Source organism: Narcine bancroftii, chromosome 8 (assembly GCF_036971445.1).
Source record: "Narcine bancroftii isolate sNarBan1 chromosome 8, sNarBan1.hap1, whole genome shotgun sequence".
NCBI lineage: Eukaryota > Metazoa > Chordata > Chondrichthyes > Torpediniformes > Narcinidae > Narcine > Narcine bancroftii.
Window position 1 is genome coordinate 26,066,682 of NC_091476.1, and position 27,068 is coordinate 26,093,749.

The window sequence follows — 27,068 nt, forward strand, 5'->3', positions numbered from 1 at the left end:
GGCAGTGACATTGGTTCATTGATCATTCCGGTATCTGATAGCACTGAAGCTGTCCTTGTACCACTGAGTGCTAGTCTTTAGGCTCCTATACCTCTTTCCTGATGGTAGCAAAGTGAAGAGGGCATGGCTTGGTGGTAAGGGTCTTTGAGGGTAGAGGCTGCTGTTTTTAACATACCACCTCATGTAGATGCCCTCGATGGAGTGAAGTCTGGTGCCCCTGTGATGCGCAGGCTGAGTTAACAACCTTCTGGAGTTTTTTTCTTGTCCTGAGATTTGGCGCCTCCATGCCAGATAGTGATGGAACCAGTTGTGTTTTGGCACAATCTGGTTCAATCCAGGATAAAATGTATATCTTTGATTCTGTTGAAGAGAATTTAACTAATGGTGAGAATAACTGGGAATTAATGTTGGTGAGTCAAATTAAGGAAGCAAAAATTACACTGAGATAGTATAGAAAACAAAGTGAAAAGGGTTAAACAGAATTAGGGACATGACAGAAAAAAAGTAAATTGCATTAAATCACTAATAAAATTCTGAAGAAATAAGACTGAATTTTCAAAATAAGTGAAAAATCGTAAAACAGCTGAAACTGGAAATCTAAAATATAGGAAATGCTGGAAGTAGTACTATACACCATACATGATTTTTTTTTTTTGTCAATGAAGCCTTCCATTTATCAACCCACAATATCACTGGAAAATCCCATTCAAGTTTGGTTGCCAGCAGAGTGTCTCCATCTTACAATTGCTTCATGATGACTTGCTAGCAATGATTCTTTCCAGTGGGCTGGCTCACAGCAGATTCAATTTCATCACAGTTGGGCAGCTTGCCTCCAAGAACTTAGTGCTACTGGACAGTAGTCTTTGAGGTAGCTCACTACTCTTCTTGGAAATGGGATGATTGGTGCCATTTTGAAACTGGTGGGAACCTCTGACTACCACAATGAGAGGTTGAAAATGTCCATAAACACTTCGGCTAGTTGGTTGGCGTAGATTTTCAGGACTCTGCCAGGTACGCAGTCAGAGACATATCACAGGATCCTCCGCCTATTTAAGGATTCTAGTAGGCACCGTTTGGTTCTTCTCAAAACGAGCATAGGTGTTCAGCTCATCGGGTAGTGAAGCATCGCAACCATCTATAGTGTTCACCCTCACATTTTAGGCCGTAAAGGTCTGCACTTCCTGCCATAGCTGGCGTGTATGTCTCTAGCTTCCTCTGGAATTTTCACTTTGCTTCAATGGTCTTCCGCAGGCCATACCTGGACTTCTTGTAAAGATCTCAGTCCCCAGTTTTATCTAGCCCTCAGCAGGTTGCAGATTCTCTGATTCATCCAGGGCTTCTGGTTGGGAAACAGTTGGTATTTATGTGTGGGTGTACACTCATCCACACAGGTCTTGCTGAAGTCAGTGACACCTGTTGCATATTCATTCAAGTCTAATGATGAGTTCTTGAATATGTTCCTGTCCACCAATTCAAAGCAGTCCTGCAGGCACACCTCCGCCTCCCTTGACCATACCTTTGCTGTCTTCATCACGGGTGCTGTGGTCCTCAATGTTTGCTTATATGCCTGGAGTAGCAGCTAGGTGATCAGACTTGCTGAGGTGTGGTCATTGTATGGCTCGGTATGCATTTTTCATGGTGGTGTTGCAGTGGTTGAGTGTGTTGGTTCCCCTGGTCTTGCATGCGATGTGTTGAAGGTACCTCTTCAGGTTAGCCTGTTTGAAGACTCCCACAATCAGGGAATCAGGATGTGCTGTCTTATGGCTGTTTATCACAGTGCTCAGTCCCTCCAGTAATGTTATCCTGGGGCAGAATGTACACTATGGCCAGGATGATGGCGGTGAACTTCCTTGGCAGGTAGAATGGGCAATGGTTGATTGCCAGATGTTCCAGGTCAGGGGAGCAGTACTGGGACATGACCGTCACATTTGTGTACCATGATGAATTGACTACTCAAATGCCACCTTCCCTGGTTTTTTCAGACACCAGTGTTTGATCAGGGTGATGGAGGGGATAGCCCTTGGGCTGAAGTGCCATGTCTGGAATGTCAGCGTTTAGCCATATTTCTGTAAAGCACAATACTCCCTGATGTCTCTCTGATGTTGAAGTTTGGCTTGGAGTTCATAAAGTTTGGCCAGGTGGATGGCAGGGCGTGGAAGCCTTGTGTCCTGGCATCTCAGCTTGACCTATAGCCCCTCTCTGCATTTATGTCGTCAGGTCTTCTTTACCTGGCTCCTGGGGTCTGTTGCTGGAGTTGTTATTGTTGTACAGGTACGCGATCCTTTATCCGGACATCTAAAATCTGGAAAGCTCCAAAATGCGGTAAGTGGGGAGAGAGGCGGCCGGGGGGGGCCGGCGCTTGGGGTGGATACGGCAGCACAATTCGGGTGGGCTTTCTGAAATCCAGAAAAATCCGAAATTCGGAATACACTGTCCCCCAAGGGTTCCAGATAAAGGATTGTGTGCCTGTATTTGCTTGAGGTGTTTAAAGATCCATTGGCCTGATGGAGATTGCCGATTGTAATGTGCTGATTCAAACATCTTAGGATCTCCGTGCTGTTGGGTAAGTTTGATTTTGTTTCTTGTTTTGTTTTTTAGGAGTTCTGAACAGGAATATTTGATTATTCCCATCAGAGCTGCTTGCAAGGACTCACCACTGCCTTCACTCCAAACCATCCACAGCCCGAGCTCCAGGTGCAAACCTCTGACAGCGCCCTCGGCACCCTCACTTCCTGGTTCTGATACCTGGTACCCCTTCAGCCAATCTCGAGTTAGGCCATATTGTGGGGCAGTGCAGTAGTTTCTCAATCCCTATCAACTTCTCTGCTTTCACACTCCACTCCTCTAAATCTTTCCAATTTAATACAGAATGAAGAATTTTTAAAAAAAAATTGTTGTAGCTTAATTTGCATTATTTTCACACCATTTTAGTCATTTGAAGGTTCTCTGGATGTTTTTAGTTTGAGTAATAAAGCCACCTGTTGGAGGACATCATTAGTAGAATAAAATGGTGTCGTTCATTGGGCAAAGTGTTACCTTAATGAAAAACCATTGAATGTGTTGTAGAAAATTTGAATGTGCGAAATACAGTTGTAATTACATTGACATTATTCCAACAGCAATATCTTTAATCAGAGAGGCTGCTTGTCATTTTCATTTTTTTTGAGATCCTGCAATTTGATCATTGCTATTTAACATTCTGCTACGTGCATGGTACAGGTTAAGTGATTTTATTTTTGGGTGCTTATTTAATATAATTTCTCTTCATTGCTTTATTATAAATATGGTTAATAAGTAAATTATAAAATTCTGTGGCTACTTATCCAATAAAATTTTAAATACATGCATGATCAGTCCCAAATATGACTTCTTCATTAAACCAAGTTGAAGCGCTTCTGTCAGTTGTTCATGTATTTTCTAAATAGAGGTTTGCAAATAAACTTTGTAATTTGATGCTTTCTTTACATTAGTTACTTGAATAAAGTTACAAGGAAGCACTGAAATTATGAATAAAACACGAAAATCTGAAGACACTGGTTGATTATATATTAGATAGAGTAATTATACATTATATAATTATAGCTAGGCGTTATTGATATATATTCTTGATGTCAGCTTTCATCTTTTTAAATGGCATAATTTAAAGTTTGACTTAAATATAGCAGATTGTTAAAAACAGTAAGTACTTAGTGCTGTACATCAGACAACATTCCTGGAGAGAGAAACTGAATTAATATTACAGATTGATAACCTTGCATAAGTAAGGAAAAATACAAATTGAGCATGTTTGAAGTTGCAGGGAAGGTGGGGGGAGGGTGGTTGTGGCGAGAGCACAAGAAATATCTGTCATGCCGTGGAGGCTGGCTAAACGAGGAAGCTGGGTTTGGTCAAAGCCTTTCACAAAACTCCTAAGAAATCACCAGCAATTGAGAGTGAACGTGGCAAGAGTTGTTCACAAACTGTTGGTTTCTTGGTCTCATGGTTTGTCTAGAGAAAAAGGATCAAAAATTGTATCTGTGCTATTTTGTTTGAAAGTAAATAAAAAGTTGGGCTTGGCTCCCTGCCTTGTGGAGTATATTTGGAAGTGCAAAAATTCTCACTGAATGTCTGAATAAAAGATTATTTCTAATGAATGATTGATTTGCAAGCTTAATGTATTTTGCGACTTTTGAGTTGTGCACATTATCTTCAAGCAATTTTGCTGTTTTTTTTTCTGCAGGGTTATTAGACTTTGTGCATTTACTTATGGCAAAAATATAAATGCAGTTTCTTTTGCATTTCATTTGAATATTTTTTTGATGTTCAAAATTTTCAATATTTAATGATATTTTAAAAGCAGATATCAGATTTGTCTTAATCATGGCCAGAATATTCTGAATTCCAATTTAAAAAAAAAAAATCTTGTACGGTATTTAATTTCCCATGAGCTTTTTTTTTAAGCGTATATTCAGTTTTCAGAAAGGATTACGGATCAGAAAATGCAAATAGGAATTTTAGTCTTGGTTATTTTGCAACATCCCTTTGCTTACATCTTTCTTTATTTTGGTGAATTGAATCCCAGTGTTCACCTCAGCTAACTGAAAGGAGACAGGAATCAAATCCAAAGATGCCACACTTTGAAAATGCCTTAATTTGCAGGGCAGCTTAATTATGAATTTTATATCTGTTTGTCGGTCACTGTATATGTCACTTTTTAAAGAGTAAAAAGCTACCAGTGAATCAAGGTGATAACACTGTTCCCCTGTTATGAGCATTGGAGCCACTATTCAATTCCCACTGATGTTTTGTAAGTTCTATTCAAATTGATTCCGTTTCTTGATTTTATTTTCTCTATGAACTATAGTTCTTTCTCTCTTCAGCCTTTATCATGTTATAATGATTAACAAGTGGCACAGCCTCTGTACAAGCACTCCTCAAAAATCAAGGTAATTTCCAATCACAATGGTTTCAGATATAGTTTGAAAAACATCTGCTTAAACATATCCCATCAACACAACCTTTCAATGTCGTTTGGTGTTTTTCCACGTAATGCGTATCTAACTTCCATTTTGAGAATTTCTCCCGTTTTTCCTTCTCATTATTGTGAGTGTCAACACAACACTTGCAGCTGGGTTGCCCTGTATCTGAGGTTTCATCAAAGGGCAATGGCTATTTTTTAAAACTTGTCATGCTTTCAATGCATCCCAGATAATGTTTTCCACTTGGCAAAGATTTCACTGCAGTGATTTTTCTTTTTCATTTGCAGAAGAGCTGATTGAAGGTTATCTCTGCTAATCAAAATACTCACGAGTTGAACCTTTCTCCATTAGTCTTCCTTGTGGATCCTTTTCATTGGAGTTAATTTCTGTTAATGGCAGCTCCACTCCTCCAGAGGTTGACGTTGAAGTTTTGGATTTTGTGTGGGAAGCATTGTGTAGGTGTTTTGAAATCTGGCTGGCAGCTTTTCTGGACGATTAATAAATGATACTATTGCTCAGTGACCTTTTTTTTGTTGCACTAGAATAATTTGTGCATATTCATTATCTGTCCTTTTTGTATATAATTCAATTATGTACACTTTTTTTTGTTGTTCTTTGACAAAGTACCTGTCAGCTGCAGCAAGTAAGAATCTCTGTGCATCTGGACATTGTTCAGTGCACATTACAAACTAATTACATTTGTAGATCACTGCCCATGACCTTTTTTTTGTTTTCCGTACAATTTTCAGCATATTCTTGAATTAATGATGTATTACAAAGAAAAAGATCCACCTTTTTTCTGTAAAATTAATTTATTTCACTTTGTTATGATGCTGTTGGTAAAGCAGAGAATTTTTAATAATCGCTGAGTCATGTGTCACTCCTTTAAAAGTGGTTTCGTTCTTCATTTCATGAGATTTTTAATTATATTTATTGCCCACCATTAATATTCACCATACATGTAGAGTTTTGCAAAAGGGTCATGATCTGAGACATTGGGCAGTCAATTCTTTGAGCTTGCTTGATGATCTGCTGTGTCCTTCCTGCTCCTACTTGTTTGTTCATAGTACATGCAACAGGAACAACAGCAGAAGGCCGGAGTGCATGCTATAAGAACTTAAGAAATAGGATCAAAAGTAGGCCATGTGGCCTGTTGAGCATGCTCCACTATTCAATGAGATAATGGCTGATCTGATGATGGGAGCACAACAGCAGCACAAGAAGGTTGTTGCATCACTTTTTAATTTCAGTTGGTCTGATCAATAAATGCTTGTCTTGCCTAATGATCTCATATTCCATAAATGTATCATAAAAAGCTTTAAGCCGGAAACATTTATTGACTTTTTTTTAAAACCACAGGGAATTTCTTGATGCAAGGTTTGAAGGAGAAGCAATCTGGACAACTTTAATATTATATGGAACGGTTTAATTTCGACTCTAGAAGCCACCAATTATCTGGTAAATATTCTTCCAAAATGTTTTTCTGAATATGTATGTACTTTTGTCAGTTATTGAAAATTTTGTGATACATTTTTCTTTGTACATTATGAGCAAGTCATGTCTTCTAAGGTTACGTTTTAACATTTTACTTGCAAATATAAATATTTAAATTTTAATTTTTTTTAACATCTGAGCATTTGTGTGTGAATATGATTGTCAGTAAACAGTTTGCATGGTGGTAACTGCAATCAAAACAAAAATTATGGAAATATTCAGCAACTGTGAAGAGATGGAAAAAACTAATGTTTGGGATTATTGGCCCTTATTGCAATTTGAAAACTCTGGATCTGCAATAAATTTTAACCTTGAAAGTATGCAATGAAATGCTGGGAAGAAACAATAAGCAAAAGTCATTGATTTAGCAGTAGGAATGATTGTTTAACAAGGGAAAATAGATCATTAAAGATACAAAGAGAAGTTTTTAAAAAATCGCTCAGCCTTGTACTGACTAAGAGTAGCGTCAAATTTACAGGCTTTCTGTTAGCACAGATGGGTAGTAAGGAAAATTCCCCATAGATTTATTTCTGCCTGCATTTCTAAGTAATAAAAGGAAGAGAGAGGCATGCATTCATGAAGTCATAGACTGTGGATGATGCAAACTGGAGCAACAAAAAACAAACTGCTGGTAAGTCATCTGTGGACCGAAACAGTGACAATTCCTTTCTCTCTATGGATGCTGCTCAAACGGCAGATTTCCTCCAGGAGTTATTTTTTGCTTAAGTATTTTTTCAACGAACCCCATAAACATGTTTTCATAGTTGAAGATAAATATTGTGGTGAATTCTTCAAAGTAGTGGATCTTTAGCCCTTATTTGAGACTACTGCATGCATGAAACCCTTGGTTTCACTTTATTTCACATCTGTCTGCATTGTTGATAGGAGAGCAATTGGGTAAAAACAGGAATGCTTCAAATTATTAACACCAAGTTCAGTTTAAAAAAAAAAGAAAATCATAACAATTAAATGCTGAATATCATTCAGCTGATCATTTCAAATCCCTCATTAAAGAGGGATTGAAATGTTTTGATAATTGAGGTAAACTTGTGCACTTTATGGGTTCACGTGAATAGAAGTGAATTGGAAATGTAAAATGTATCATACAATGGAATCATTTCATGTTGTATCAGTGTGATTTCTACGTGGTCCTGAGAGACCCATGTTAGCTTGCTTCTCAAAGCAGGTTTTGGTATTGCATTAAGACTGTTATTGCAATACATGTGTGATTTGCTTAATGGGACCAATTTGGAGGGTAAATCCTTATGGGATGGTCGGAGTACTAACTTGTGGAGCAAAGGTTGGTTTAGTCCTCCCATCTGCTCTATTTCTGACATGATTGTGTTGAAAAGTGAAAAACTAAAAAGGAAATATTGTCATCTAATTTTGTGGATCTCTGAAAATTGAATTGAAGGTTTATCCTCATTGAGATAAGTTTAGGAATTGAAATGAAAAATGGCAAATGGGATCTTGGTTCACATTGCAGTTATTGCAATGCTATTGCAGCACTAGTGACCCAGGTTCAACTCCAATGCTCTCTGTAATGTTTTGTATGTTCTTCCTGTGCCTGTGTGGTTTCCTCTGGCTGCTTTGCTTTCTTCCCACCCTTCAAAAATGCATTAGAGTTGTAGGTATTTACGCAGCACAGGATCATGGGCTGGCTAGGTCTGCTCATGTTGTACACCTAAATTTAATTTGCATTTTAATTTAAAACTGATGCTGCAAATTGAGTGAGAGGTATCATTCTCTTCCAATTTATCTATGATCATTCATCACATGCTAGATAAACAAAAGCTGATATGAAGGTATTTTATTACTGGCTCAGTTCAAAATTCTGGTGACTAGAACAGAGTCAAATTCTGTCTTTAGAATGTGATGCACAAATTGAGAAAAATGCCTATTTTGGTTAAATAATAAGTTTGTCAGTAATATCTGGATCATTTTCTTTTAACCTCACTGCTTTCAAGCATGAAAGATGTGGGCACCACAAGAAATAAAAGTCAAAGTGAAGCTTGGATCTGACTTTTATATCATTTCCTAGACAATAGGAGGAGGTTTGCGTGTTGGGGACTAAAAAAGAAGCTGTGAGATGGTGGCAGTATAATTGCTGTACCACGTGCATCCTGATATCAGTACATTGAATTGCCTAATTGTACTTTTATGTCACAGACCAGCAACAATAAAAAAAATTATATGACAGTTTTATTTTTAAAACAAAATATTTATTAATAATATAACATCCTATTTAAATCTACCCCAACTATGCACAAATATAGGATTATTTTGTGTGTGTGTGTGTGTGTGTGTGTGTGTATCCTGTGTTGAAACAGACTTTTAAACATGTTCAGAAATAATTATGAGTTGCTTCCAGAAAAATGTCCTTTCATACAAATGGTTGTCACAACTCCCCTCTTCCTTGTGTAGGGGAAACAAAACATGCGACTTCCATGATGCTTCCAAAACCCAGGCGCAGGTCAGTTGAAATGACCATCACAACGGTCGCCATCCAATGCAGGAATTCGCCTGCTTCCTTAACCCAGATATGGGTCAATCAAAATAACCATTAGAATGGTCACGGTGGTTCAATCATTCCCCGGACAAGGAGAATCAGCAGAAATGTCCATTCCTGCACAGTCTTCCACCTCTGTGTTTATCAGATGGCTGGCAAATCAACAGTGAATTTTGTTTCTTCAAGTGTCCCAATCACATAACTCATAATCACATGACTCTCTCTCACCGTCTGTTTTTCCTGAATAAGCAACCATTGTTCTTGGTCTTAGTTGAGAGCATCAAACTTGTTTATAGTTGGACCTGATGGTGCCCTGCAGTCTGTAAATGTTGTGAAAAATGAATGGTTGCATCCTGCACCAACCCCCCAAAGTGACACTCACTAAATAAATCAGGAGCTTGTAATAGTACTCAACAAATTTATCCATTTGTAACACAAATGTTCAACACATCACAATTCAATGATGACTTATATTCTCACCTGCCGTATTTTAAAGAAAAACTGGGTGTAAAATAAGTAATTTCTGAGTGATACATTGGATTATTGGTGCTTGCTCGTTAATTTATGAAAAGACCAGTTGTCTCATTTTGCCCTCAAAAGTGTGAAATTTAATCACATTTCATTGTTCCACCTTGGCACAACAGTGTTCTTGTGTGAGTTGTGCTCCGATTCAAATTTTCAGTTGGTCAGAATTTAAATTGAAAATGGTTATTTTCTAAAGCTCAGGTTTCAAAAGGCATTGGCTGGAACCTTGCTTATTCATCACCCTTGTACAAGAATTTCATTGAAACTGCTCCATTATAAGTTGTGATTTTTGCCGCAACTGTCTTTTTAGTTGTTTCCTCCACCCCTTGTGAATAGCCAGGTGAGCTTTAGTCTCCAAAAAACTGTCGGCTCTTGAAGATTAGTCAGCAAATGCAGTTTCAGAATAATAAACTCAATAGTTAATTTTTTTTAACCTCTCAACTGAACATGGAACATTCCAAATCCACATTGAGAAATGGCAAATCTCAACTGATGCAAGCAGCCACATTTGAGTGACAGTTACATTATGGGGCCTACATTGCATTTAGAGGAATAATTATAGCCTTTGGTAACGAAATCTTGAGTGGAGGATGAATTTTTTTCTCTGTGATTCCTTTCTAGTCAGTTTAATATCTCCATTTTGTTTGATTCGAATTCTCTCTTCCTATTTCAAAAAGCCTTAATTTTTTATAATACGGTATTATTCTTTTGAAACAATTATTCAGTCACATTACTGAAATTATTCTCAAAAAAACCTTTATACTGTCATTAGGCAATTTTAAAAACAAACCTTTTTGCTAACAATTAAATGCTATGATTCAGCATCTTAAAATTCCTGCTCTATTGATTAATTAATTACCATGTTCTGTCTGAGGAAAAGAAATTGATATTGACTTCTGAGCACCCTTGCAGATTTCAGTTCTGTTCATGCCATGACGAGTTTGCTTGGCTTTGATTTCATTTTAAGGTTGTTTTAAGCTGTAAGATTGGTATCAATCATATTAAACCTCTGCAGTACTCCCTATTCTTATCCAAATCGTATTACTTTCCCATCCTTTAGTTTTAATAGCAGCTCAGCAAGCTGATTTGCATCTGCAGGAGCTCTTTGCAGGCATGCAAATCACGAAGTCTTGGTTTTCTGGTTGCATATGAAATCCCTTGTGAATTCACAGATGAGCTTGGTGCAAATTGCTTTCCCACCTGCCCAAGCCCTTGCCTTTCCTGAATCAGTGAGCTCTTAACTGTCATTCTCTCAAAACTGATGGTGACATATCCAGCCGTGGATCAGGAGAGCCAATTCTAGCTGGTGCCCTACAGGTTTCTCTAATTTTCATGGCCTCCTTTTTTGTGTGGTGGCATTGGTGAGATCTCTTTGCCTGTACTTGCACTTTGCTTTGTTGCTTGAGCGCTGTTTTTAGGGTAAAAGCCGAGCTTCACAGCACTATCTTCAATCTATGGAAGAGAAAGTCCACTCTGCTCATTAAGAAATGGTTGGAAATGTTCATTGTGCAGATCTAGGTAATGCAAGTCCCATGGCTTATGCCTCAGACGAACATTTTATTATGGTTTTGCTCCCAATTCAAAAAGAATGCTATATAAAAGACAGAAAGATTTCATACCTGAATAGTTCTGTCTAATGTTTTGAGATAGAGTTTTGTTCAGGTTTAGAATGTTTTTTGTTATATCTTTGAGATGATCAGAGTTTATATTTGTGTTTAAAATAGTATTTTTTAATTTTTGGCAGAAGTATGCATTAAATTCTGCAGTGTAGGAATTTCTATTTTAGTATTTAAAAACTCTTGGGTATTTTTCAGCTTTACAAGTCCCAGTGTTATTGCAAATAATTCAAAGTGCTATATTATTGTTACTTGTTATTTTCTGCTTTTGACTTTACTTTTAAGTGATGACTAATACATTTTTGTCATTGTTGACAAAGAGTAATAACGAAATGAATGTTTGAACACTATTGACTTTTGATTTCAAGAAAGTGCCTATTTTCAGCACATGGCAGTTCTATGTATTATACTGTCATTGAACTTCTAATTTATCATTGTGTTCAGAAGGATGTGTGTGTGATTATTTTTAGCATGGTTTGAATTGATGCAGAAATCTATTTTAACTTATCAGGCATTTGATTTTTTTTGAATTTTGGTAACCACATAATTAGCTTTTAGTTATTATAATTCTGAGTTTAAAAATAATCATATTTTGGAAATGGGAAATGAAGAATGTGGTAGGGGAAGGGTTTTCTACAAAATTACCGTATATTTCAGCGTACAAGTCGAACCCCCCCAGCCTTATTTTAATATTTTTATTACAGTACAACTCCGATTCTCTAAAATGGATGGGACAGGGCCCATTTTGGAAATATTTAAGAGCTTAGTAGTGGAGAGGTTCAACATCTCTGAGGATCTGCCCTGGAGTTTCCACATTGATGCAATCACAAAAAAGGCTCGCCAGCATTTATACTTTGTGAGGGGCTTGAGGAGATTTGGTATGTTACTCAAGACTCTCAAACTTCTACAGGTGTACCATGGAGAGCATTCTGGCTGGTTGCATCACTGTCTGGTATGAAAGCACCAAATCTCAGGACAAGAAAAAAAACACTAGAGAGTTGTTAACTCGGACTCCAACAGCACAGGCACCAGACTTCACTCCGTAGAGGTGGTGTCTTAAAAAACAGCCTTTATCCTCAAAGACCCCCACTACCCAGGTCATGGCCTCTTCTCTCTGCTACCATTGGGGGAGAAAGATACAGGAGTCTAAAAGACAAGCACTCAGCAGCACAACGACAGCTACTTTTTCACTGCCATCGGATTCCTGAATAATCAATGGACCAAAGCCACTGCCTTACTTTTTGTGCACTTTTTGTTTGTTGTAAGATGCCGAATTTTTGCACTAAAGATGCTACTGCAAAACACTGAACTTCATGACTTTTTCCTGACAATAAATTCTGATTCTGATAGTTTTAGGAAGTGCTGTCCAGTTGGGCCTTCCATTTTAAAGGTTAAGTAAATAATTGATTTATTTTCTCCAGTGTATCCTAAGCACCTGTACATTTTAATCTTATAATCACGCTACGATGGTGGAGTAATGATTAAAAATACAACATTTCCACAAAGCCTAAATTGATCTTTTTGGCTTTCCTTTGTCCCAAAGTTTTTAAATTTCCTATTTGTCATTCTTCCTCAGATCCATGAATAAGACCCTGAATGTACTGTGGGTTCAGCTATTTCAGTCTTGTCTTTTCAATAGACAAGCCTGGTCATCCTCCTGGCTCACTCATCTTGCCTAAAAATCCTGGAAATGCGACAAAATGATGATGTTCTCTATCACACCACATTATTATTAGAGAATTAGTGATTGAAGCAAGATTTCATGAGCTTGGAGGAAGTATTGTTCTCGTTTGTTGGAGTTGTCCACCTGAAGAAAAGTACATGTGAATAATCATGCCAGCTTTATTTATCATTCATACCATGCTCTCACAGTAAAGATAGTGTTTCTCCAGGACCACCGAGCATATTTGTATAAATATAATTTAGAATATAAGTTAAAAATATTAAAACATATACAGTAAAGGTCCATGATACACTATCCACTTATGTTCTGAGAATTCGGGAGCCTGTTGGCTTGGGGGTAAACCGTGCCCAATCTGTACGTAAGGATCTGAGTGCTACAGCAACTCCTACCAGATGGCAAAAAGGAGAACAGTTTACATGAGGGGTGTGTGGAGTCCTTCACAATGTTTATTGCCTTTTGCCTGCAACAAGTGGTGTAGATGTCCTTTATGGGAGGAAGAGAGCCCCCAGTGATGTTTTCCTCTGACTTCACTATCCTCTGAAGGGTCTTGCAGTCTGAGGTGGTACAGCTTCCAAACCAGGTGGTGATGCAGTTGCACAGAATGCTCTCAATTAATTCTCTGTATATTGTAGTGAGGATGGAGTGTGGGTGATTAACTTTCTGTAGCCTTTACGGGAAATAGAGATGCTGCTGGGGTTTCTTGGCTTTGGAGCTGGTGTTGGGTCCTGCTGAGATTCTCCGCCAAGTGCACGCCAAAGGACTTGATCAATTCAACTCAAGTATCAACGCAACCAACCACAGCAGTGGCTCGGTAAATCAGCTTGCCAAAATTTCCATTTATTGCTTCTTTGGATGTGATCGCTAATTACCATAAGTAGGTTCATTGTAATGAATGCTCTAATAAATTTTATATTCTGAGCTATTGTAGAAGACATTAAGGATCAACCATGCAGCGTGGGACTGAAGTTAGATCCTGCTATACCGAAAATATATTTCAGCAAGAAATTCAAATTCCAGATTTGTGCACCAGGTTTGTTAGTAACATTTAACATAACCAAAATCAATCCGTTCCAGATGCTTGAAATTTAAAAGTATCGGCAGAAATTGCTTATGAATATCACACACAAAGCATTGACTTTTATTGCTTTCCTTCCTTTTGCGCTGAAAAACTAGTGTTAACTTGAAGCTTTCAGTTTTTATTTTCAGGTTCCCCGATCTCAGTTCATCAAAGTAACCACATTTTTCTATAATATTGACTCTGGGAACCTTTGCCATTCTGCAAGTTTAAACATGTATCCATTGAAAATAGAAAATAATGTTAAGGTTCAATGAAGTAAGTACATGTAAACTAATTTTAGCCTGTCTTGAACTTGTGTTGCAGATCTGGAGAGTATACTGTTTTTTTGGATTACCACGTTATTCCTGGTATTTATTTAAGCATGCGCATCTTGATTTGTCTATTGCTAAATCCTAGGCATTCAGCACAAAACTTTTCACACTGATCTAGCTATTTGGGAAATGATTCACAAACTCTGGAATTTTAATTCCTTGTTTAAATTTATTTTTGTAAAATAACAGATCATTTATCATTACTGAAAATGTTAGAAATGGGTCATAGTATAGCAGCATTGCACACCAACCATGCCATCTGTAAGTATTTAAGGATGGCAGGTTTTGCCTAAATTCTTCTGTTACACAGTGTGGAAAATGTCATGGTTTACTATAGACAGTGTGGAATATATTCTAATAAAACCATAGTGCTGAGGTGCCTGCAAGCTCACACCAAGACACCAAGTCCGTGAACTACTCTTTGCAGACGAATCCACTTTAGTTGCCCATTCAGAGCCAGCTCTTCAGCGCTTGACGTGCTGTTTTGCGGAAACTGCCAAAATGTTTGGCCTGGAAGTCAGCCTGAAGAAAACTGAGGTCCTCCATCAGCCAGCTCCCCATCATGACTACCAGCCCCCCCACATCTTCATCGGGCACACAAAACTCAAAACGGTCAACCAGTTTACCTATCTCGTCTGCACCATTTCATCGGATGCAAGGGTCGACAATGAGATAGACAACAGACTCGCCAAGGCAAATAGCACCTTTGGAAGACTACACAAAAGAGTCTGGAAAAACAACCAACTGAAAAACCTCACAAAGATTAGCGTATACAGAGCTGTTGTCATACCCACACTCCTGTTCGGCTCCGAATCATGGGTCCTTTACCGGCATCACCTACGGCTCCTAGAACGCTTCCACCAGCGTTGTCTCTGCTCCATCCTCAACATTTATTGGAGCGACTTCATCTCCAACATCGAAGTACTCGAGATGGCAGAGGCCGACAGCATCGAATCCACGCTGCTGAAGATCCAACTGCGCTGGGTAGGTCACGTCTCCAGAATGGAGGACCATCGCCTTCCCAAGATCGTGTTATATGGCGAGCTCTCCACTGGCCACCAAGACAGAGGTGCACCAAAGAAGAGGTACAAGGACTGCCTAAAGAAAGCTCTTGGTGCCTGCCACATTGACCATCGCCAGTGGGCTGATATCGCCTCAAACTGTGCATCTTGGCGCCTCACAGTTCGGCGGGCAGCAACCTCCTTTGAAGAAGACCGCAGAGCCCACCTCACTGTCAAAAGACAAAGGAGGAAAAACCCAACACCCAACCCCAACCAACCAATTTTCCCTTGCAACCGCTGCAACCGTGTCTGCCTGTCCCGCATCGGATTTGTCAGCCACAAACGAGCCTGCAGCTGACGTGGACATTACCCCTCCATAAATCTTCGTCCGCGAAGCCAAGCCAAAGAAGAAAGACGGATTGTCTTCAAGAACATGTTGTTCCATGAAAATTTAAGATGGTTTCTTAACAGCACCTCAAGCACTTGAAATATTGGGATAAATCTTGTTGACTGTTGCTAAGTGATGCTTTTTTGTTGTAATATTTATTATTTTAATATATTTAACAATCATTCCAAATGTAAAACATGAAGAAAACCCCTCCCCTCTATATGTCTTATTCAACAGAGAACGAAAAAAATGAAAAAAATAATCATCCCATTGTCAGTGCGTACAGTAAAACACATGGAGACATGATAATACCACATTGTTAAAATCTTTAGAGGTCTTCTGGCGAGCCAGCAGCAATCATAACTATATCTTGGCGCCATTGAGGTATTTTGTGCTCTAAATAAGGCTACCAGAATTTTAGGAAAATGTATCCTTTGCTGAGATTGTATATATCCTTTTCAAGTGGGATGCAACTATTTATCTCCGAAGAACACCTATCCTTGAGTAGATGGGAGTCAGACTTCCATGTTACCACTATGTATTTCCTGGCCACACATTAGGCAATTTCTATGAATTTAATTTGAGAATTAGTTAGTAATCTCCCAACCATGGTAAAATTGCCCAGAAGACAAAGCTCTGGGTCTACTGGGAGAGTGACTCCCATGATCTTAGTTAGGGTATCACAGAGGTCATACCAGAAGGGTCTCACCTTTGTTCAAAGCCAGGTAGAATGTAAAAAAAAAACCTCTATACCACATCTAAAACTTCTCTGATAGATTTATATTGGAATAATTTCTGTGGAGTGAGGTACAGTTGATGGAGAAAATTATAATGGACCAATCCATCCCTGGCATTGATAGTACCCATCAAACTTCCCTGACACAGATCTGACCAGAGTTGTTTGTCAATTGTTGTGGCTAGGTCTGACTCCCATCTCATCTATACTTGTGCAAACCTGGCTTTGGGCTCTCATTCATCAATAAAAAGTACATTCTTGAAGTAAACCTATACATTTTCTTTACGGAGTAGTTTCTCTTTTTTAGTGAGTCCAGGTAAAGTCATTTCAGGGCCCAAATTGGCCTTAAGGAAGGATTGCAACTGAAGGAAACAAAAAAGATCTTATTGAGCAAGTAATATTTCTTCTTCAGCTATTCAAATTGAGATGAAAAGTCCTTTTCCTTAACAATCCTCCAGACATTGTATCCCCTTAGGATACCAGGCTTCCAAAATGTTATTGTTCAAAGTCATGGGTAAAAGTTCATTTTGTCTTAAAGGAGTCTTCGAAGACCATCCTCTTTTCAGAGCCTCCACAGGTCTCGCCCCATATTTTAACCGAGTGTTTTAAAATGGGGTTGTCTATTCAGCTGGTTATAATTCTGGAATTTCATTGATACATAAAATCATTATACACCTTCTCTTTCAGAGAGTGCAATCCAATTTGTACCCAGGAGAGGGATTTGTCCCTCTCAAAAAAATAAAGAAATTAATCTCAATTGGGCTGCCAAATAATACTTTTTGAAACGAGGCAACCGGATGCCTCTTAACCTGTAATCCATGTTAACTTTTCCATGGATATTTTATGTACCTTACAGTTCCAAAGGAATTGTCCAACATGCATAACTAAGGGTTTTTAAAAAGGTTTGAGGTCATGGAATTAGCAAGGACTGGAAAAGGTACTGCAATCTTGGCAATATATTCATCTTTACACAATTGACCCTGCCAATTAGAGTGAAGGAAGTTCATCACCGTGCTCAAGTCTTGCTCAATTTTTTGCTACGTGATTTTGACCATAGCTGTTGCAGTACAGATTTTGAAACTGGTAAATTTTAGATTTTTGCACATTATGTCCAACAGGAAGTCTGATTTACTGACACATTTGGATCACAAAATGTGTTAATTTGTTTCATTACTGGGGTCCTCTTGGAATCCAATGATAATCTGGTATTATTGGGGGGATTTTGGATCCTATGCTGGGTCTGATCTGCTGCAAGTTTCAATACCTGATTGAGTAAAATGAAAATGATGGAACAAAAATTAAGATCTTTCAATCAGATTCAAGAATGTAGGAAATGCAAGAAGACCCAATGTATTTGGACACTGCTGTGGTCAGTAATTCTGGTGGAGATTTGGATCTCTCCCTGTTCTCTCCATTCTTCATGTAGCTTTCTTGTCATTGTTTATTCTCACCAAAGCTATTATTCCCTTAATGTCTTTGCATCCTTCCCAACTCCATGTCTCCCATTCCCTCACCTGGCTCTGTCTGCCCATCATACCTCCTCAGTTCCTCCAGCACTAATAGCCCATGTCTCACTCCTGCCTCTGCTTCTCTTCATTATTGACTATCTACGTTTGGCAATGATTCAGGGTTTCAGTCTGAACCATGGACAGTTCCTTTCCACTGCAGATCGAACTTGATGTGCTGTTCAAGTATTTTTCAAGCAGTTTGTATTTTTATCTAGCTTTCAGCAGTCTCTTGTGTCTTGCCCTCTGTTTGCTTTGTAAATGTTCTCTCGTTAACCCAACTTTTTACCCATATATTTCTAATTGATTCTGGAGAAGAGTGAAACACAAAGGCCTGCAGACCCAGTGATAGAAGTGAAAACACAATGTTGGAGAAGCTCAGCAGGTCAAACATTTTATCGAGCAAATATAACAGCATTTCAGGCTTGAGACCTTCATCAAGCTATGATAGGCACCTGAGTAAAATGGTGGGGGTGGGGGAGGACCAAAGGCCCAGAAGTTAGAGATAATAGATAGAGATAATAGATAGATAAGGGAAGGAGGGCTCAAGAGAAAATGGAGGCGGGGATAGCTCTTCTTGTCCATTTAAGAAGTGATCTTGCCTGGATACACACATCTCAATTGTCAGGAAGGTGCAATAGCAACTGCCCTTCCTTGGAAGACTGAGGTTGGCAAGGCAGCCAGCCACCATGTCAACTTTCTACAGGATCTCTACTGAGGATGTCTTGGCCAGCTGCATCACCGTGTGATATGGTTGCTGGAGAGCAGTGGTTTTCAAACTTTTTCTTTGCACTCACATACAACCTTAAGAAATCCTTAAGCCATAGGTAAATCACAAAATTCTGTAGTCACTGTGGTTGGATTAAAAAAACACAAAATGCAGGAGAAGCTCAGCAGGTCAAACAGTGTCCTTTATGTAGCAAAGGTAAGGATAAATAACCGACGTTTTGGGCTTGAGCCCTTCATCAATGTATGAGAAAGTGCTGGCAAGCATCTGAACAAAAGAGTGGGTGGGGGGGAATTCTGTGATAGGTGTTCTGTAATTAGTAAGGCATTACTTAAGATGATATGAGTGGGTAAAAAAAAGTTCGAAAAGCACTGTTTTAATTGTACTTAATTGACTCATTATGTGCACAGTTTCTTAACTCCAAAAGAAATGGGCCAGTGACCATTTTTTCTTAAGCAAAATATTTCAGTAACAATTGAGTCCAGAGCAGTGGTTCTCAACCTTTTTTCCCCACTCACATAACAACTTCGGTCATCCCTTTCTAATCACAGATCACCTGTGGCATTGGGATTACTTAAGGTGGTATGTGAGTGGAAAGAAAAGTTTGAACACCACTGCTGTAGAGCATTGGATTGGTGATCAATCCACAGGACCAGAAGGTGACAGAGAGGTTAAGTTCCTCCATTCCCCTCTAGCCATCCCCAACCATCCATATGATTTACTGGGTTCATTAGCTTAGAGGTTTCACAAAATCACTGAGGACCCTTGCCACTTCACATGCAGCATCTACCAATGACACCTGTTGGGAAAGAGATACAAGAGTATCAGAGCCAGGACCACCAGCCTCTTCCCACAGACAGTGAGACTGATGAACTGCTCATACAAACCCTCCATGACTATTTATTTAGCAATATATATATATATATATATATATATATATATATATAGATTGGTGGACTGCTTTGTTGAGCACCTTCGCTCTGCTGCAGTAGCAAGGACCACCCAGTGGCTAACCACTTTAGTTCCACACTCTATTGCCACAGTTATATCACTGTCCATTCTCTCATACACTGGCAATTTGAGGTCACTCTTAAATTGGAGAGATAACACCCTGCATTCCATCTCAGAAGTCTCTTACCAGACAGCATCAATATCAAGATCTCCAATTTCTGTTAACACCATCTCTCGCTTTCCCTCATCTCTTTGTCTCCCTTCCTCAAGCTCCCCAGCCTCTTCAACTATGAGAACAATCTTTTCTCAGCCCTCTGCCCACATTCAACCGCACCCCCCCCCCCCCCCCCACCCCCAGCTTCTTATTTGGGCATCTGTCTGAATTTTGGCACACCTGAAGAAGTGCTCAGGCCTGAAACACAAACTGCCTTTTACTTTCCGTGGATGGTGCATGACCCGCTGTGTTTCTCCAGCAATTCTGTGTACTGCAATATAAATATGGTTTTAGGTGAGGTCATTTAATACTTGGTTTCATTATTTAAATCTTATTAGTTTGCTGATAAAAGTATGTAATCATCAAACATTCTGAAATTGTGCAGAAAGCCAAACAGCTTGTGCTGCCACAAGCCAAACAGCTTGTGCTTTTGGAGAGATCTGTTAGCAGGAATTTAATTTCCTTTTCCCATGGCCAAGTTACAAAGTCATCACCTGCTGACCACAAAATGTTTGTGGCTAGGCGCAATCTGATCCAAAGGTTTGTTTATGCTAATGTAATAGAGCATGAGGCAAAATGGACGTGTAAAAATAAGACTTGTGTTCTCTCAAAACGTTTAGCAGGTTATGGCACAACAAATCTATGTTAATTATAGCACAGCATATTGGTTTTAACTACAGGTATGTTCAGGAAAGCAGAGGCATCCCTTGTGAAAGCCAAATAGAAAATGAATTGACATGTCCTATTTCCAGATTATTGTCAAAAATCTTAATTAGGTTTAACTTAAACATTAGCAAGATTCTGTTTGAAGAATACTGTATTTGTGCTCAAGTTCAAAAGACTCGTATTTTTCCCGTGAAGGATTTACTTTTTTGAATTAAAACGAACAATGAGTCTGTGCCCTTTTATTGAGGTGTAATTATTTGATTTTTTTCATTTTTTTTTGCAACACAATCGTTTACATTCTCTTCAACAGCCAACTTGCATGTAAAACAAATTTTCAAAAAAAAGGATTAGTTAAAAGCGTTAGGGAGTGAAATAGAACGACTCTGATATTTGAATTTCTGTTCTGAATTTTGAGTGTAGAGACTTAAAATGTGAACATGTTGTATTCACTGGAATTCAAGGCCTCACAAAACGTCTGCATACAAGACCAGGCACTTTGGAGGGGAATTGTGATTTTTTTTTTTTTCACACACCTGCGTGAAATCCCTTTAGCAACAACTACAATTTTCCATTTAAAAACAAAATGCTTGCACAATTGAGTATATTGGTTATCAATTTGTGGAGAAACGGATTATGCTTTATTTCGATTACTTTCTATCAGAGTTGAGAGAAAATGAAAGATTGCTTTTAAAAGGTCAATGATTACAGGGATAGTAAGTGAAAAATGGAATAGTGCATGGGCAGAAGAATCTAGTGTCAGAATATTTTGGGGGGAGGGGGGAAGAAAAGCACATAGGAATCAGTGCAGAATAGATACAAATGTGAAAAACAAATCCAAAATGATGTTGATTAATACTGTGTGTGGTGGAAATTAAAAAGTAAAAAATTGGAACTTCTGCTTATTTATAAAAATGTGATGGGTGGGACATGGAACATATAAAGTTGTTTGAGAATCTGGCCACTGAATTGTATTAGATGAGACCTGGCATTGACAATTCTATTTGAATAAAATGTAAGGAACCATTAGAGCCTTTATATTTGGGTATTGATTTGATAGAGTAGTTTTGAGAAGTCCGGTGTGAAATTGCAGTTAGGATGCTGGCAATGTGGGGCTTGTGTAATTGCAGAAGAACCTGAACTTGCTGTTGTTTACCCGTGAAAATACAAGCAATTGTACTTTTAATAGTTCACATTGGCTTGCCATATTCTATTCTTTCATCAATTTGCAATCATGAGGATTTGGACTTATTCTGATTGGGTTTTTTTTTCCAGATTTTCCTTTTCACAGGTCAACTAATTATGTTTTATTCATTTACATTTTCTAAAAATGAAGGTTTTTTTTTCAGTCCACCATAAATAGAAAAGCTGAATGCTGTTAAATGGAAAGAAAGACACAGCAGAATACAGATGAACAAAGGGAGCCGGCATCCTTGTGCGTGAAGCACAAGATTGGCAATCAGATTGAGGAAGGCGAATGAGAGATTTGAGTTTTAACGTAGGGAAATCTTGTTACAATTGGAAAGGATATTGGTGAGGTTGCACCTGGAGTATTGAATGAAACTTGAGTCACCTTATTTAAGTAGAGACATGCTTTCAGAAAAGGTTCTTAGAATAAGGTAATTGAGACAAAACTCTTTGGAAGAATGAGGCAATCTACTGAAAAACATTGAGGAGGTTTTAGAGCTGAGAGTATGTCAGAATTTGGGTGTGATGTGAGAGAAAGAGGGATGAGGACATCGTTTCAGAATGGGATAGAGATGAGGGGAAATTTCTTATTAAAAATACTATCCCAGAGAGCTGTAGAAGCTGAAGATGTAAGATAGATTTGCAGCTTTTTTTTGCTATTTGACTTTGAACATTTATACTGTTATGTTTCAAGCAGCTTGAAATGCAAAAATGTTGCTGTCTGCTCTTGCTGGGGCTAGGCAAAAAAATGGTTCGGGACAGACTAGAAGGGCCAAAGGGGCCTGTTTCTGTGCTGTTGTGTTCTATTTGAGTATATGTACTTTGTTACTTTGTCTTGAATCTTGTTAATAGCTCGATTGAATATCAGTATTAGCTTGCACACTTTTTCCACACGTTAGTACTACAGGCCAGAATCAGCTGCAGGTCTCTTGTTGCTGTTCTGTTTTTGTCTGTTTCTCCAATGTTTACTGTGCTTTCCCAACTCCCATTGTGCCTCTAGATGCCCCTTCCCATCTTTTGCCACTGTGGGAAAACCATTCTGCAACAGTAGGCAACCACAAACCAATACCTTAATGACTGCAGGCCCTCCAAATGAGCCTTGGGCCTTCTTGGGCATTTTAAGCTGTATAACTGGAGGTTTAGAGCATGTTAATTTTGCTGACCTTTTTAAAACCAATTAAATTTTTTCAATATAAGCACATTTTAGTAATTGTTGTAAGCCACTGATATTTCCCTCTTTAACTCTGCCTCTTTCATATCATGTGAACTAAAAGTAGGTTATTCATTACCAAGGTTTGTACAGTGCCATTGGCCCTTATATCTATGAGGAGGTAAGACTATTTCCTGATTCATATAAAGCTGAGTGTAAAAGAGCCTGAACTTTTACAGGCTAGCTGGGTGAGGGGTTGGGAAGGATGAGATGAACATAAATACTATAAAAAATGAAAGCAGCAGTAAATCCTTTCTAGGCCCAGGAGGAGAGTGAAATGTGAATCCATAAATTCAGACTGCACAACAACAAAAGCACAGTGAGAGCCATACCATAAAGGTATCGCATATACTCCATGGAGATGAACCTTCAGAGATGAACTTCTGCATTCACAAGAGGAAATAGTGTACAAAGACCCCACAATCTGGATAAATCAGAGTGCTGAAAACACTTGCCAGTCTCTAATGAGAGAAAATAAAGCAGACCTCTGAAGAATATCAATGACAGTCAAGGGTCACAAACTGGAAATGTGTATCAGGTGTCACTGTCTGGAATAACCTGGAGATGAAGTAATTTAGAGCCACGAGTTGAGGTTACAGCTCACAGCTCAAAATAAATTGAGAATTTTTTTTAACCTTTGCAATTCTCCATCCAGGAGATGAAATGAGATAAGAAATGAGAGTTTATTGTCACATACGTAAATACAATGTACAGATGCACTGAAATTCTTACTTACTGCAGCCACATTGGGTTGTAATATACACTAACTCCGATGGTATAAATTAAATTCCCACAATATGCCAACACAAAAAAGAGGCAATAAAAATAAAAGGATGATAAATTAATAATTCATAGTTGCAATTAGTAGGGTAAAAATAACATTTAATTTGTGCAGTCAAATCTTTTGGGCGTCCCTGAGTGACGAATAGGGCATAAAGAGAAGGAGAAGAGGAGATGACCTACGGCATTGTGACCACAGTGGCTGTTGGGGTACTCTCACTGGGCTGTGGGGTTAAAGGGGTACCAGGTATCAAAACTGTGATGCAAAGGGGTGCTGAAGGATTTCTGATCGTGTTGGGTTGCCAATGGTCTGGACTGTTCTCCGTGTGGCTACAGATGCGCTAGAGGCGAATCTACGGCTACTCGGTGACTCTGGAGAGAACTCTCTTTTGCTTCTCTTTGACTAAGAGCCATTTCAGGCAATTGCTACCAATGGTGAATTTGTTTGCCTTGCAGCAGGCAAAATCAATTTTGTGCAACATGACACTTTTGTTACATAATAATCAATTGAATCTTGAATAAAGACAGGTCCTTGACCTCCCCTTCCTAAAGTCCGCAGCGAGCTTATTGGGTTGGCTGAGGTTGAGAGCAAGAGGGCTGTGCAGGCTCAGTCACGGGGTGTATTCAAGGCATAGATTGATAGATTTTTGGATGCAAGAAGAATTGGAATATTGGGCAAGAGTAGGAAAATGCCCATGGCATAAATATGAGCCATAATCAGGCCAGGAATGAGAGGTTGAAAAGCCGCCTTTTTTTTTCCTGTTTAATCGCCAACACCTGTGAGCCCATTTGGCTGCATTTGGGGCAATGCTGTCACTGTGAATGTGAGGTCCAGGCTAGCCTGCTGAGTGATATAGGTTCCATGACACAAATCCATTATTGCACCACACAATCTTTCTGAGGTGTTATATGCAGAAACTGGAAGTGGCTCTTTATAATTCCAGCTTATGATATTAACCTCCTTTCTCCTGTGCAAGTGACATTGAAAAGGGTTGATAAATGGTTCAAAAGGTGTTTGTAGGAGATGGGTAAATTGTTATGCAAGAAATGGGAGTAGAAGTAGGCTATTTGGCCCATCGAGCCTGCTCTTCCATTCAATAAGATTATGGCTGGCTCTGGACTCCACTCCATTTACCTACTTGATCACAGAACCCTTGATTCCCTTATTCAAAATCTGTCACTCTGTCTTAACCTTTAACTGCTTCCTTGGGCAGAGAATTCACAGATTAATTGCTCTCTCAGAAAAGCAGATCCACTTTATCTCTCTCTTAAATCTTTCCAAATCTTCTAGTCTCACTTTCTAGTGGAAACAGCCTCACTGTTTATACCTTATTATTCCTTCAATAATGTTCTGCCACTATAAAATCACCTCCCCTCATCTTTCTCAACTCCTGTCTTTCCTCATAAGCTAACTTCATTTCCAGAGTCAACTTGGTGAACTTCTGCACTGCTTCCAAACTATGATTATCCATCCTTGAGTAAGGAGATCAGAATTGCATTGTTGGTTTGTGTAAAGCTGTGAATGTCAGAGCTGTGGTAAGTGTACAAGAGCAATGATTAAGACTGATGAACTGTTGAAACAGCTGTAAGGGCTGTGCGTGCACGCATGTTCAGATCTTGTAAGTTGGAGCAGTTGTGTGAGAGAAGCAATGCTAAAATTGTAAAATAAGATTATGGATGACTCCATTAACTTGGCTTGATGTGAGAAATTGTTAATGCTGAGACCAGATATATAGTGCTGCCTGCCTTATGCCACATTTGATATATAATATTGCCTTGTCAAAGGTTTCCACTGGAATATCCAATTCCCATATGTGGGGTTCTGTTCTTATTTAACAGTACTTTGAATCCAGTGGTTTGTTTGGCGCATGGTATTTGAAATGATGCACCATGGATTCCACAGCATCTAGTGGTCAACTCCCATTTAAGAGTTGTAGGCTTGATGTCAATTCATGTTCAATTTAATGAGTGAAGAAGTGACAAATATTCATCATGCAATAATCAGGGAGCCAACATGCTGGGCAGTTTAAATGTTCATATATTCTTGCATAAAGAAAAGTAGCGCCCCATTAGGTCAAATCTGCATAGCATAATTGGAGCATTTTTTAAATGAAGAATTTCCCCCACTAAATGACAAACAAAAATGATAGTTCAAAGCAAAATTAAAAGTAATGAGTTAAGAAACAAAAGATAGATCCAGCAAAGGTTTAATCATAATTAGAAATTATTGAATTCCATGAGCATCTGAAAAGCAGCCATGTGTTTTTAAAAAAGGAGATCCTGTTTTTATATTAGGTATAATTAGAACATTGTCAGAGATCGGTTGAAAAAGACAGAAGGGTTGTGTGGGGGGGGGGGGGTGGGTTTAAAATATGGAATAAAGTATTTCACTGTCATTGTCCTAATGTTTCAGGTTATGACAATGGATGAGCTGAATCTATTATTTCCTGCCTTGCAGTTTATGTCAAAGTAAGAGGGAACTAGTTCCGAGCGTAGAGTGAGCTTTACTGTCAGCTTCTTTCTGTGTGATGCACTGATGCTTAATTTCCTCTTAACATTAGTTAACAAATTTGTTCTCTGCTGTCAGAGCTAGATGTGTCATCTTTTTACTCTGACTTTTACAGGGCTTAACCAGTCGTCCTTTGATCGAGTAAACAACAAACCTCTGCATTTTAACAATTCCAATGGCCCACTGCTGAGGGAACATTTCATTGATCATAGCAACGAACCTGGAAAAACAAGGAAAAGAAAGTATAAAGCTGCAGGTAAGGACAAGAAATACAGAAAACATCCCAAGGTGACATTCTGTTTGTGTCAAAGGTTGCACAAGATTCTTGCCCTGGCAATTTGGAAAAGAGCTTTGCAATCAATATTTGAACTGATGTAAAACTAGTACTCATGATTATGATAAGCACACAAAACCAGAGATAACTTTTGGGGAACAGGGATAGTAAGAATTTAAATAAAATATGGAGCTGGAATATATTATTTCTAATCCAGTTCAAACTTACCAATATTTTTTCCAAAAAATAGACTTTATTCACAAAAAAATTATTTACGAAAGGAAAACCATTCTCTCTTCCCACCCTTACTTTCATATTCCCACCTTCCTATCACTATGCCTTGTTGCATTCAATTCTGTTTACACCATTCCCACCACTGTGGCACTTTGTAGTTTCTCTCCCCAACCCCTCCACCCTCTGTTGTTTGAGGGACTTCCCCTTGATCTCACCCACTCAATGTCTGGTAATGGGAGAACTATAGACCATGGACCTTCCATGCAGCGCCCTTGCATTGGCTGCATCAAGCCTCAGTGCATCCCTCAGTAGGTACTCCTGTGGGAACCACAGCTCATAATCCATCAATATTGATGGCATCAATATTGAATTCTCCAGTTTCAGTTAGCCACCCAACCCCTGCCATCTCTCTCTCTCTTTATTTTTCCCTCTATCTCCTTTCCTCCAACACTGAATTCACAGAGCCAACCTCCCCAATCAATTCTCACCTTTCCTCTCTAAAGTCCTATCCAT

The 27,068-nt window shown here is 38.8% G+C and overlaps 1 protein-coding gene across 15 annotated transcripts in view; it reads left to right on the forward strand.

The window, feature by feature from the left end:
* The window catches only part of LOC138740517 (ecto-NOX disulfide-thiol exchanger 2-like), a 107,080-nt gene that overhangs the window by 21,379 nt on the left and 58,633 nt on the right, over positions 1-27,068 (forward strand). For 13 of the 15 annotated variants that reach the window (XR_011342971.1, XR_011342970.1, XM_069893288.1 and 10 more), the window contains exons 1-4: positions 6,338-6,416; positions 15,802-15,991; positions 16,759-16,877; positions 26,163-26,303. Coding sequence is in view for 12 of the 15 variants with exons in the window: in XM_069893288.1 (XP_069749389.1) it covers positions 16,793-16,877; positions 26,163-26,303 (226 nt within the window). In the remaining 3 variants the exon portion in view is untranslated. Of the gene's footprint in view, positions 1-6,317; positions 6,417-15,801; positions 15,992-16,758; positions 16,878-26,162; positions 26,304-27,068 lie in introns of those variants that run through there. The other 2 variants (XM_069893287.1, XM_069893295.1) reach the window with 2 other exon arrangements.